At 50.8% G+C, this 13985-nt stretch overlaps 2 protein-coding genes across 2 annotated transcripts; one reads left to right on the forward strand and one right to left on the reverse strand.

Moving 5' to 3' along the window:
• Positions 1–2187: 2187 nt before the first annotated feature.
• F5J12DRAFT_902347 (fungal-specific transcription factor domain-containing protein) lies at positions 2188–5347 on the forward strand (the record flags this gene model as incomplete). Its single annotated transcript, XM_051748282.1, has 9 exons — positions 2188–2381; positions 2438–2469; positions 2524–2553; positions 2640–2932; positions 2991–3255; positions 3317–3608; positions 3657–4114; positions 4139–4843; positions 4935–5347. 9 exons carry the CDS (start codon positions 2188–2190, stop codon positions 5345–5347), a joined length of 2682 nt encoding a protein of 893 aa, XP_051606006.1.
• Positions 5348–8633: 3286 nt separating this feature from the next.
• F5J12DRAFT_794283 (nucleoporin Nup120/160-domain-containing protein) lies at positions 8634–13576 on the reverse strand. The gene is made up of 10 exons (XM_051744009.1): positions 12930–13576; positions 10846–12879; positions 10509–10794; positions 10243–10448; positions 9990–10183; positions 9780–9936; positions 9563–9728; positions 9263–9473; positions 9006–9095; positions 8634–8921 (listed from the first exon to the last, which is right to left on the reverse strand). Exons 1-10 carry the CDS (start codon positions 13492–13494, stop codon positions 8724–8726), a joined length of 4107 nt encoding a protein of 1368 aa, XP_051606007.1. The 5' UTR covers positions 13495–13576; the 3' UTR covers positions 8634–8723.
• Positions 13577–13985: the final 409 nt, after the last annotated feature.

Consider the following 13985-nt stretch of genomic DNA (forward strand, 5'->3'; position numbering starts at 1 on the left):
CATCTCCGAGGAGTTTACAATCGCGTGGTCGAGTTTGACATTTGCACGTACTGTATAGCCTTGGATCGGCGGGCCCGATGTCACAGTAGTACCCATCAGATTTTGGACTTTGGTTTGTCGAACGTCTCCAGCGACGACACTATAAGCGAATACTTGCAAGGACGTGAGATAATCAGTGTACATAGTTGAGGTTGACCGGTCTGACCCTGATTGGTATCTCCGAACCTCCGAGGAGTTTGTGAGCGATTCGAGTGAACGTATGGCAAAAAAGTGGCAAAGAAGGGCGTGCGAGTCTCGTTACATAGGTGGACTGCAGGAAGGCCGAGTCGGACGAAGAACAATACGACACGCTGGATGCTTCGTGTCCGACCAACGAGCGCTCGTCTTGGTGTCTCGAACAAAGGGGTGGTCTGTCCGTCGACGGTGCCGTCTCCAACTGTCACGGACATGACATTGTTGCTCAGGGACACCGGACAGCCTCGGTAGTCTTGTGCGGGACCGACTGGAGATCGACCTAGTACTTGACACTTTGTGACAGAGGCACGCGAGAAGGATTGATATAGCACTCCTCAACCCCACCTTGATCCATGGAAGCACGTTCTCCACATCGGCGCGGCTGGCGCTGATAGCGGTATTTGACCTGGAAGTGTCCAGAAAATATCTATGCGGCGGCATCTCGTTGAGCTTTCGGTTATACATCCCCCGCAGCCCGGCCGAAGAGAGGTCTGCTGAGCTTGGTATGTATGGCAAGTTGCCCAGACATATCGATGTGTGGTCGTTGAGGGCCTGCCGGTATTGGTGCCGACTTGGGGGAGAAAGCTTCCTGAAGCTGGAACTTTGGTAGTAAGTAGAAGACCAACAGCCAATCTATCAAAGAAAGGAAGATGAGAAGAGAAACAATAAATCCGTCATGTCCGTAAGTACTGTTTTCAGAAACCTCCACTCAGCGTACAATCACGACGGCACATAAAAATGGGGTCGTTTGATGTTCGGGAGACGCTGCAACCCAAATATGTCAATTTTGGGTGTGACAAATACATACCCAAGTGACCCAACCAGCTGCTCTTGTTCGTGCATCGTGTCCGCCCCTTCACGGCAGGTGGAAGCAATAGCTTAAACGGATTTTCCGATCTGGTCGCACAGCGCTGGGAGCGTTCAAACCTCCGGTGGTGTTTGTGGGGTGGCCAGTACGCGGACATTCTCTCTTCTAGTCTGCTCTGTACTAATTGGATCCGAGTGAGTTGATGTCAACAACGTATTTGGCTGTGGAGAAGCATGATGAAATTGCTGGCGAGTTCGTCGTCGGCGAGTAACGGAACAGGACGGGGACTGTGCCCTTGCCAAGGTTTGATGATAGAACTGAATATTGGATCAATGCGGGAGGCTTGAGGACTGTCACGCGACACCTAATGGTTTATAGCGAGTAGCTGGGTAGAAGTGATGCGTATGGAAACGTTGTCGGGGACTAATTTAACACGATATCGCAATACATGGTTAGATCCTACATAGCGCTCACATCAGAACAAGGATCTTTCTTGATGGGAACAAAGTTCGCGTAAACACCACACCCTGATCAGTTACTTGTCGTTTGGGGGGTGGAGTGGTTGGCTCAGTATGTTATGGTCAATTGATGGAGAATGTCAGATCCGGGCGTAAGTGGGGTGTGTACTGGTATGTAGTTCCCCGATTTGATTTCGGGGCAGATGGTCGACCCTGCTAAACAGCTCTGGGAGTGCAAGCCCCGCGAAAACCGGCGGAGACGTCGGTGACGTAATATCAAGTTGGCTGTCAACTGCGGGTGTATTCTTTCTGTCTAGTCTAGATATTCAGACTCGCAGCAGTGGGGTCCACATGTGAGCACACAGACAGTACTGTGAAGAGATGTACATGAGAGATGGCAGAGAGCTCTTCCCTGTAGCATGCGGGGATGGTGCGGCCGGGATTTAATTTAATGAAATTCAAATTCGGACAAAATTCGTCGATCGCTGATCGCCGAGCGAGGAAAAAAAATTCAAATTACATAATACAGCAGGGAAAAAAAGGTCCCGCGTGCCTGTGGGTTGTCAGCGAGCAGAAAGAGTATTTCCTGATCTGGATTGTCCTGCAACGTTGTCCACTTCTCCTCGGCGCGGTCATATGTGATTTGTCTCCTTTCCTCTCCTTCTCCTGCTCATCCATCCCACCGCCATGCCAGACGACACAAACGACCCATCCTCGACAGCGTCGTCCACACATCCCCGTCAGAAACAGCATCACAAGCCAAACGTGCGTTCAAGAACATCCCCGCCTCCGGGGGAACAAGACGCCAGACCTCCAACAAAGCGTGCAAGGAAGGCCATCAACTGCGAACCTTGCAGAAACAGCAAACTCAAGTGTGACAGGTATCCCCACCACCCTTGGCCGGGGGGATGCACTCGCTAAATGTTGCTACCTACAGAAATCGACCTTGCTCCAGTTGTGTCCTCCGAGGTATGTCTCTCCTTCTCCTCTTGTGGCTCTCCCAGCTCACCAGGCATCTGTAAGGCACCATTGCACTTTGTTACCAGGATGCCCGTGCTCACTGAAGGCGGGATCCTGTCGCGAAATGACGACCAGTGCGTGCACTTGTCCTCCCGGTATACTTTCCATCTCTTAAGCAGCATTACCGTGCAGAAACGCCAGTAGAGTAGACCCAATGCAAGAAATTGTACGACTAAAGCACTCCGTCTCCCTTCTGGAGACATACATCATCGCAAACCACCGTCCAGGCAACCCATCTCTCCCCCCACATCTTAAACGCACACTCGACAATCCATCCAATTTGATATCACCTAAGAAAGAATCAACAGATGGTGAAAATTCAGACAAGGACAACGCCCCAGGCATGCTGGGAAGCCATGGTCACCAGGGCTTTTACGCCGGCCCAACTGCCGCAGTCACCCATCTTGCTCTGGTATTTCCTATCTCCTCCCGCGCCACTTTCGTTTAGTGGACTCACATCCCAATTCCAGGGCGACGTAAGCAGACAGTCAGAAGAAGGAGAACGACATCCAAGCCAGGACTTCATAGATGACTTCACGGCCTCTAACGAATATGACAAGGACCTCATTGCACACCTACCCAGTATCGAAATCATGGACGGCCTCGTTACCTATTATTTTGAATACTGCAACTGGATATACAGACATGTCAATCGTCCCGCATTTACTGCCGCATGGGAACGATTCAAGACCGGCGCATCCGCAGACCGCATCACACTCGCCTACCTTATGCAACGTTATGGCCGTCGCAGTCCATTACCTACCACCAAACCACCACCTCGTGTCCGATCTCGGAGAAACGCACCAGGAGCTGGGTAGAAAATTTTACGAAGTCATGCGCACAGCGCTCAATCGACATCGTGCGGAGTGCAAAACTTACAGTCTAGAACTGGTCGAGTGCTTACTCGTCCGTTGTCACTATCTCACCCTCAGCAAAACCGATAGCGAAGAAATATGGACTGTCCGCGGTGAGCTTATTGCTATCGGCACTGCGATGGGTCTCCATCGTGATCCTCTCAAATGGCGCATGTCCAGGGAGGTCGCAGAGAGACGTCGGTGGGCCTGGTGGCATATCATCTTGCTAGAAAGGTTAGTGGTCAATGGGCCGGCTCATCGTCAAAACTCACCCCCGCGCAGATGGCAAGCATTCATGTTCGGTCGCCCCCTAGCGATCGCATCCCATCATTTTGACACACAATTACCCAGTGCAAATGACCCCGTCCAATACCCCTCCGAACCGCGCATATATCTTCCCAATCTTGCACTTTTCCGCCTTGCCTATATCCTGGGTGACATCATGGACAGCGCCGTGTCGCTTCGGCCCGTTCCGTACGAAGTCGTACAGGCCAACGACCGCTCGCTGACGCAATGGATGGACTCACTACCCTCGGAACTCGATTTAGACGAGTTCAAGGTGGCACGAAGCCTAGCAAGCCCGGATGTGACTACCCGTCGAATCGGCGTGCAGAGCGTCATCATTCGCACTAGCTACTATCATATTCGTTTCACCCTTCATCGCCCCTACGCTACTGCACCCTCCGGAGGTCCCAAGACCCCTAAGGACGGCGACAATGAATCACCGTCGGCTACCGCAAGTTCCTCTAATGCTGTGCCGAAAGACGGAAAGGACCTCAAGGCTGCCAACTCGCTCGATATCGCTGTCGGGTCTGCCGACAAGTTAATTACCCTGGTAGGTCAAGCACGTCCTGACTTCCTTGCCAATGCTTCGCTTGCAGTGCCCGGTCACATGAACTGGGGTCCATTCCATGTATTTAGCGCCGCCATGTTCTTCTCATTCCAACTCGTCGCGAATCCGGAGCAGCCTGGTGCATCGTTATTCAGGGCGAACATCCAAAAGGCGCTCACAACACTGGAGCTGAGCCGGGGTGCACCCGTTGCGGACAAGGCACTTGATATCCTGCACGCCCTCGCACCATTGTATTCGCCGGACTTTGCAACTGAGGACGAGGGAGAAAGAGAACAGAAAAAGTTGCGGGTGTTGGGTCTCGTCAAGACGCTTGCATTCCCCTATCATGATTCGCCGAAATACCCTCGCACGAACTCTCTCGACTCGCCGAATGCAATGGGAAGTGGGAACGGGAGTTCGCCTGGAACGGGACATTCTGGCAGCCCGCAAGCTTACCACCGAGGTTCGACAGATTACGGTATGGGCGTTGGCATAGGCGGCGTGGGCATGAGCACCTTGACGAGGGGGCTTCCGCCTACTGGGCCGCCGTCATCGACGCCGCTCGTGGGCTACACCGCCAGTCCTTCGTCCTACACAGACGCCAATACAGACAATGGTACCGTCTGTGTCACCCCCTGTCCCATACACGCTACACTCTCAGTCGCAGATGTATAGAGATCCGACCACGCGAAATATCCATCCTGGAGCTGCGCCTGATACGGGTCAAGTACCCGTTGCGGGATACTCTGATTCGCGAACCACAAATAACCCCGGTTCCAGCGAATCCAGCGGAGGGACAGCGACCAATACACCGTATGCGGATACATACAGTGCACGCGGTACGACCCACCCTCCACCTCCATATGATCCCTCGCCGTCGCGGCATTATACAGTCTCTGCGCGCCAGCCGTATGCTGATTCTTCGCGGCAGCCTTACGTCGCTGGGGGGGATCCAGGACATCACCATAGTGGTGCCAGCGGAAGGTATACTGGAGGTGGTAGTGGGTACGCCGGGGGGACAGGGGGAGGGGGAGTATATCATGCCGTCGAAAGTGAGACAATGTGGGGCGCTTCTGTGAGCCAGTCGGAGTGGGTCAATTTCTTGAACGCGATGCAGCGACCAGGGGGTGGGAGGGGGTAGTAGACGTGTCATGCGGACATACGTAGAGGAAGCAGCAGCCACTATCTCAATTTAGTGTGGTGGGAGGGGGCATCGTTGGAAGATTCACGCTCGCGGAACCTCGATCAGCATTGGACAACATGACGACCACGTTTCTTTTGGTTTAATGGGCTGGATAGGTGGTATATGTATTTTCATAGTGTGTGTTTCTCTCTTATTCTTTCTTGCGGCAGACGTGCACGAATTGTTATGTGGACCAGCTCGTGCATACGACTCCACGTTTTTACATGATGAAGAATAGTTATGTATATATACCTCTGTACATGATACTCCCGTAGTAGTTGTGTGGTTCGCTGTATATATTTGCTGAGAACTCCATTAGCTTCACAAAAACAATATTCCACTGTCAGATTTCTTGCAGCCGACAAAGACAAGGCCTCAGTTAATTTTGACAATAGGATATGAGAATTGAGTGTAGCAGCACAATCTGAAGCGCAGTAACACACCATCTCTAGGGCCGGCAGTCCTCTGTGGGTCGAGACGCGTATGGCTGACTGAAGATGGTCTTTTGGTACAAACAAAGACAAATACGTTGTGAGCAGACAAAGAGTACACACGGCTATATTATATAATCAGGATTGGCTGTACGCTGTGGGAAAGCAGCAACATATGTGCGGGAGCGACTCGGAGGCGAACAGCATACCAGTTGTGCTCACATACTCTATAATTTGTTTCATTCTCCACAGGTTTAAGTATTTAACAGACGACTTGGATACAGAAAACCGAGTTTCCAGTGAGACGCCCTGGCGCATCGAAAGGAAACAACAAAAAACACTGTGGTACGTTCACAGTTTAGAGCGGGTGGTTGCGCACCTATTAAGCAGAGACTTACCGAGCCACCTGCAAACGTGGGTCTATAATATCGGCTCGCCTAAAACACGGACGTGGTGGCCCCCTCCGAGTCTGGGAATAGGATGGAGTAGATACTTACTCACCTGCAAACCTTAGGATGCCAGTTCAATGTGAGAGTTCCTGTTAAACAAGAGACATCCATTTGGCAAATGCTTGGTAAGTCTCCGCTTATGTGCATGACCACTAATCAGAGAGCACCGTTCGTCATTAAGTGCAAAGCAAATGCGGACGTGATCACAGTCGACTCCCTCCTAACCCATACCTTAGGTAACCCATACATTCTTCCACTTCCGAAGTTCCCAAACTCCCCTCGAATAGTTCTCGGAAATTCCATACTATCCCATACCCCATACCCAACTGCCAATCCCGAATATATCGAAGCTATTATTAAGCTGCAACTGAGTGCCGCTGAGAATGCCGTACCATGGCAACGTCCTTCGCGTTACCCCCGTACCCCCGTATGTACACAACTTCCATGATGCTATGCCTACAGCGCGATATGTGCTATCTAAGCGCACGTTTGGTGTCACGACTCTTGATCGATCGATCTCTGCCTTACAGCGGCAGCAAGTACGTTCTATGCGACCCTGGTGACCGGCGAGGCATTTGACAAGTTTTTATCTGATGTCATAGCTGACGCCTTATCAGACAGTACCATGATCGTATTATATTTGTCTTGCCAAGGCAAGTGGTAGTGTAGCTTAGCCCAGGTCGACGCTAAATTTGTTACGATCGTGCAGGCTGTCTGTTTCTCAAGATGTTAGCCAAGACAGTTCCGAGGTCTTTGCCATTTCCGATCAACTTGGTCCAACTTAAGCTGTGACTTGGCACCTGTGGTTTAGAACAGCCTGCGCATTGGTATATGTACACTTCGTTGATTGATTGATATTCTTGATCTTGCTGGCGGCCGCCCAGGCGAATTAAGCAAGTCCAGAGGGTCGTTGCACCATATATGAATCTCGATCCGTTCGAAGGTCATGCGTGGTGCAACATGTCCCCAACCGCTGTGTCTGTCCTCACAACAATGGTGTACATGTGGACGGCCCGGCGCAGTCCCGCAGGATTTATAGTGGATGTGTCGCCTCGTCCGAGGCTTTGGCATTCCGCCCATTCTTTCCTCTGAGTGTTTGTATCCACGTATCGGTCAAATGTCGCAAAAAAATTTAAATCACCTGGCAAATCCCCGTCACTTCGGCGACTTATCGAATCCATGGACGACCGAGGTATGCTCCTCTGTTTGTGTCTAGGCAATCGTATTCCCGTATTCAGCAGGGGGACATATAGAAGGGCCACTGAAACGGCACATTCATTTCAGAGGGATCCGTTTTGAGCATGCGTTCACGATGAAAGGGAGATCTGGTGCTGTTTGTGCCGCTGCCTTTCCGCCTGGTTCACCAAGGAACCTTTCCAAATTCGAGCTCGTCGAAATGCATTATTGCAGGATGCAAAGTACGAGGATGTTCTCTTGACTGTTGTGCTTACCGCCTGCCGTGATCCATCGTCTACGATACACGTGGCAGACATGCCCGAGGTGCTAAATCTCGTCTGGTTGACCATTCTCTAATGGCCCATGGATAGTGGTGCGAAGTTCCGCCTTGGCCTTCGCATGATCGTACACGATATTAGTGATTTGACGATTTTTAACGCCCCGTTTTCCTGCCTGAGTTTTCAGCAGATTGCTAAACCTAAAAACACCGGCTAAAACAACCGATCTTAAAAAACATGAGTTTTCGCGAAGTACTAAATTTGATTCACTCATTCTGAATGACATATTGTGCAACGAGGAACTCTTGCAACAGATACAGCTCGGCATCAAGTGGACATTAGCACACGCGACGGCGTACTCCGCAACCAGGTTTGTTGAAATTTAGCCAATATGTGGCAGCTCTTGCATAGTATTGCGCAGTGGGTCGTGACGATCGATTGGTGTTCTCGTTTCCGCCTGGCCACCGCTGTGCGTGGTCAAACATGTAATGAAATGCAGTAAGCAAAACGCACACCTGGAATAGTGCGGTATCGTGGTATTTGAAAGATGGCATTGACAAGCCGAATTATTCAGGCAGCTTGTCGGATTGTACCCCGGGCTTGCCAACAATGCTCGTATCTAGTTCCCCCGACTTTCCCATTCACAAGGGCGCTCCTCATTCAGACGGCAACTTGATAAACTAAGATAATGATTTTCCCCGAAAGTTTTGGCAGTGGCTCAAGTGCGCTGCTCCGTGGGTGACAGCTTAAAGTTGCATCCCCGATGAGCTGGCTAAAGCCAAATCTTGAGATAACCAAGTAGGCGATTACGCGAAGTGTATAGTTTCAGGTGTTTCCCGGGAAGGCGGTAGGGTGGTCATGGAAAGGTCCGCAAAGAAAAGGGAAAAGAGATTTTTTTGAATGTCGTCTTTCCCGACATCCTACACACGGCTGTACATTATGCAACAGTAATGCTTGTTCCTGTTGTGGCGCCAAAGACGCCGTACGAGTACAATCTGTGTCACTTTGAAGACAGGCTGACTTTCTGCGTTCTCTTTACGCGATTGCTCACTTCCGTCTGCAACTCCTTCCGCAGCATTTGCCCACGCGCGCCCAAGTCATCCTGGGCAGCTGAAGCGGCAAGCACCTGGTCGATCAGCGTGTAGGGCAACCACGTCACCCCCGGCATTTTTGCAGAACGGGACAGTTTGAAGTTGGCCTGCAGTGGCGTGTAAATAATTCACATGTAATGTGAGAGACACGGGGGGAATGAGGTAAGAGAGTTATTGGCTAGGGAACCCACTTTTCGGATGAGGGAGAGTGTGTGTTCAAGTGCGCTTTCTAATGCATCGAACTTAAGACTTGTCCGGACGAGATATTCGTGATGGTAATCCTAGCAAGGGTGGGTCAGAGTCAATCAAAGCCAACAACCACCCGCCCTGATGCCTATCAAAACACCAACAAGAATTGATGATCGAACAGAAACAACGTGAAGGTCTCATGCCTCAAACTACGAGTAAAATGCAAAATCGAAGAACAACACGTTGGGAATTGACAAACCTCTAAGACGTGCAACAACCATGGCGGTGGCGACAAACTCCTGTCGTGCGCGAGTATTGCTTCCAATGTTGCCTTGCTATATTTATAGTCTGTTTCTAGCCCGTCATGACGCTCCAGCGACATCTTGAGGTACCGCCATCCTCGATTCGCAGGCGACCCGGGCCACGACGCAGAGTTATCTGTCAGGAGCCAGTCGGAGGTTTCTTCCTGACTATTGGGGCAATTGGAAAATGATCCCGAAAACGTTTTCAGAGGCAGTTCTTTGTTTGAGATACAGGTACGATTAAAACCAGCACTTACAACAAAACAGCGTCTGGATTTCGTGATAGTCGCATGCATTGCATGGCAAGCATGACGAATAGTTCACTCATGTCAAGGTCCAGAGCACGGGCTGTTGCCATTGCAAAGTCAAATTGATTTGCTTGTCCAAGCCGCTGGATAATAAAATGCGGTGATAACAGCGCTTCTATCACAACGATGAACTTCTTTAGATGCGAGCTCAAGTAATGAAAAGTACCTGGGGCTGTGAGCAACATTGGGTCACGGCGTATCAAGTGTTTCTTTGCAGATAGCAGTGCGTAATCGAAGCGAAGGGCATGGAGATCTATTATTTCCGAGCCGCTACCTGTGCTCGAAGAAGGGAGATTCTGGATCAGTCTCTGTCGTTTTCTAGACTTTTGCAAAGTTTGGTATTGAGTGATTTTCTCAACACAAGTTAACAACTCACCTCCAGCTCGTGGACATTATTTGTGAATGTCTGCACGACGAACCAAGCCTTCTTCTCTTCTAGAAGCGAGAGAGAATTAATAGCCAGCAAGTATGATTCCGCCTGGTCGTCCATTAAGGAGCTTATTTCAGCGGGGCTACTGGAGATCTCGATCTCCTGCAACTTTTGCGTCCGCATGTACATGGTCCGTGCAGCTGGATAACCAATGACTCAGATAGAACGACTCTGGTGATAGGTATAGCAAAAGAGTTACCACTTCGATGGTCTCCACGACACGTGTACCAAGTATATAATATCCTCGAATAGAAGGGTCGAACACGAGGATCCGTGTTGCGTGCCTTAAATGCAAGGGCGTCATCTACTTCAGAACTGAAGCCCGCAAAGTTGAGCGAAATCAACTCTTCGACAGCATTCTCCTCGCACATGCGGTATACCAACTGCGATATGCATTCCCTCCGCCTGTGATGTGAAAAAGGCTGAACAACTGGTGCCCTGAAATGTGTATCAGGCCTGACTTACACGCTATTAAAAGGTGTTGCAATGATCGCCGAATACGCTTCTTCCCAAAAGCCTAGGTCGATACGACCACGGATGAGTCCATACCACAAGTCAGGAGCGTTGATCCCTGGGGGTGCTACAGATAAAGCAAGCTGAAGGAACCCAACCTCATGTTGCGTAAGGCCGTTCTCCCTGAAAATTGAAGATGCTTCCAAATAGAATATGAACTCCGAATCGTGTAATGTCTTCCCAGGAAGAACTGCAGATAGAGTTTCCGCATCCTCAAACGATAAACCGCTATCCGGCCCTGTCACACATGGTAAGGGTAATCAGAATATCGAAGGAAGTGGAAACGTACCAAAACTTGCAGCAACTTTTTCCATTAAATAGGCAGCGTCGTCACCACGGCCAAGGTTGATAAACAGCCGAGCTGTTACGAAAGTGACACCAGGTGTCCTGGGAAGCCACGCAAGCATTGCTCTGGCAGCCTGGTAATAACCAAGGTCTCGCAAACGCTCGCAGAATGAGGCCTCGAAGTGAGTGACATGCGCTGGAGAAGTGGATTGGAGTAGCCCAGTATCATCAAGGAACCGGTGGGCAGAACTCGGCAGCTCAACATGTTCGCTTGACTGTGAAATCAGGCGATGAGCAAGGGAAAGGATCGGGGCAAAGTTTGGCTGATTCCCCGAAACTTGCATACTGCCCATACGAGCGATCACGTCATCCGTGGACCCAGCTTGTGACGACTGGTGATCATGACTTTGATCCACGGTTGGCTGTCCCGCAACGTAGCGTAGCATGGACAATCCTCGGAATACCGCAAAAACATCCTCCAGCAGGCATGGGTCCCATTCCCCGAGATCATCCGCCATGAAAAATAGTAAAATTATCAGCGCAAGACAGATGTCATAACGAGCGTTCAGTGAAGTGGAAATGTAACCGGCAGCAATTGCGGCCTTCCACTCTGACCGAGACGGGGGCAAAAGCAGTTCCACCTCGTCCTCTTCTCGCTTGACCTCCAAGTCAAAGCCAGCAGCAAGGTCGAGGGTAATCTTGATGCTCCTCTCCAAATCTTCGACTTCCTGTAGCTTCGCTACTACCCAATTTTGTGTGCCTTCATCCAGTATCCCCCTGAGGTCAGACCGTCGCACTTGGTCTATCATGATGTCAACAATGGAAAAGGCAATTTCCTGGTGCAGAACATCGATGATACTATTTTCCATATTTCGGAGAACTTCCGTTCCAATTTTGTAGCAGAGTGTCCACGCAATGTCTAAGACGGAGAAGTGAGATTCGATTGGGAGAGAGTCGCTGAGGTGTCGATGGACAATAATTGGCAAGTCTTCCCTCGCAAGGACACTAACTCGTTCACGTTCGACGGCGATCACCTCGTCGCTATGCTGGCCCTTACTCAGCGCAAGTGGCCACCGAGCGCTGCGTTCCACTTCGCGACAACGAGCGATGAACCCTTCCCAATCACGTTTCAAGGCGCTCCAGTAGCGGTCATGCTGGGTAGCTCCTGTATGAGGATCTTGAACTAGCGTTACAGTGCAGCCCACCACAGCAACAATATTCTCCGCTACCGAGGTGTAGGAGGAGGTTAGCTCTGGAGGAGGTGGGCCGGGAAGAGAAAGGCATGCATCGATGTATTGCTCCAAGGCTGTACGGATCGTTAATGGCGAAAAAATTCCAGGCCGGAGGATGACTTCCATGAATTTCTCCGTCAACGAGCCTGGAGCAAGGAGAACTTCATCAAGAAATGCGGGTGTCAAGTCAGTCTCTTCGCCATAGTTAGACGTCTCCCACGCTGCGTCATTCACGGCCATGAGGCTACCTGCGTCCAGCTTGATTGACTGAACCATCGAGGTGCCGTGACGCTCCCACAACGTGTATAGCACACCGTCATTAAGGATGAAATCCTGTAAATGGCAATTGACGCTCGTGGGGGAACACTCGACAGTTCGGAGTTCGTGCAACTGATCTAGTGATGAGTCCACGATCTGGAAATACCCACCGCAATGTGGGCCGCCTGACGTTGGAGTGAAGACTACAGCAAATGACTTGTCACCGTTAGGTGAAAGAGAGTATACACGCAGAAGGTTGCCTGCTTCCCCGTTAAGTGAAACAAGTTTGTTGTCACTCGCTGAACTTGGCTGATAGAGCGCGTGGAGTGAAAGGGGTTTTGAAGCTACACAGCCGCGGCTAGCGGACCACAGACGCAGAGTACGATCACGAGAAAGGGTCCATATGTAACCGAACTCAGTGGGTTCAGGTAGACCGGCCACACAAAGAAATTCCGAGGCCGCGTTGGTGCCAGAGTGAAAACCGGGAATGTAGGACGTGAACGTGCCCAGCAGTGATTTGGGTTGACTGACAGTTTCTGTCCAAAGATCTACAGATACTCATGAGCGGAACGCTTCTCGGTCACTTCCAAGTACGTACCGTCACTAACAGTATCGCCGATGCGTTCTACTTCAACTCTGAGAAGAGAACCATTTCCGAGCCCTATCGCAACACCATGCGGACCCTGGACGTGAACGATACTGCCAGACAGGTCCGAGGCGTTTTTGATGATGTATTCCCTACACCAGTTTCTCGCCACTTCGTCGTGCCACAGCCGAGTTGGGTTGGTTGTTGGTAATACCAAACGGTAAAGAGAGCCAGTAACAGTGACCGCCAACAGATGCAACTCCTGATCGCCCCAAGAACAGACCGCGGGTGTTGAGACGACCGACGCCGGGAAGACGAAACGTATCGGAGGAGCAAGCGCCGACAGGGAGATGAGTTCCACAATCAAGCCTCCGTGAATAACGCGCAGAAGGATGGACCCGGTGTGTGGCGTGTGGTATATGGACGAGAAAACTGCGTGTTCGGGGTAGACATCCGTGTCAGGCTGCAAAACCGTTTGTAGGGTTTGTCTCGAAGACTGAAGTACAACCGATGGCGGATTTGAGGACGGGAAAAGGGTTGAGAGTTGAGCGGCCACCAATATTCGTCCAGCACTCATGTTTCCAGAAAGACTTGAGGCTGACACTGACAACCTGCTGTGAGCTTGTCTGTCTCGCCGCAAGCTTCAAGTTGGTACTACGTCAAACCACCAAAACACGACAACTACCTTCGCGATTGCCTTATATGGTATGTCATGAAGTAGGTACACAGAGTCGCTCTGCCGCACATTTGGTCGTCTGCGACTTACCCGAGCGTGCATTTTGCCGCACGTTACGTGCAAATCACCCTGAGAAGCTGGTTGTCTTGTGCCGGATGGTCAGAGACTGCAGTATGACAAAACGACCACCAAACACCGCTCAGCAAGAGGTTCCATCTAACAAGTTTGCAAACTGAAATCACTACTGCGGGAGGGCCAATGTGAATGGCACCATTCACGCAACCGTTGGCAATGGCCAACGGGAGACTACTTTAAAATTGATGAGATGGGTAGGCTATGCGAGGAGGGATCTGCAAGCGGGTCAGCCTTTGAAATGTAGTCCTCCAGCCAGC

Source organism: Pisolithus orientalis (assembly GCF_024613125.1).
Source record: "Pisolithus orientalis strain OTSU chromosome Unknown F5J12scaffold_1, whole genome shotgun sequence".
Classification (NCBI taxonomy): domain Eukaryota; kingdom Fungi; phylum Basidiomycota; class Agaricomycetes; order Boletales; family Pisolithaceae; genus Pisolithus; species Pisolithus orientalis.

Excerpts from the sequence above, each read along its gene's own strand:
- F5J12DRAFT_794283 (XM_051744009.1), bottom strand. The coding sequence starts at position 13,494 with ATGAGTGCTGGACGAATATTGGTGGCCGCTCAACTCTCAACCCTTTTC. Across the intron at positions 9,937-9,989 it reads ATAATGTCCACGAGCTGGAG|TCTAGAAAACGACAGAGACT; the intron begins GTGAGTTGTTAA and ends ACTTTGCAAAAG. Across the intron at positions 9,729-9,779 it reads AATGTTGCTCACAGCCCCAG|AAGCGCTGTTATCACCGCAT; the intron begins GTACTTTTCATT and ends TCGTTGTGATAG.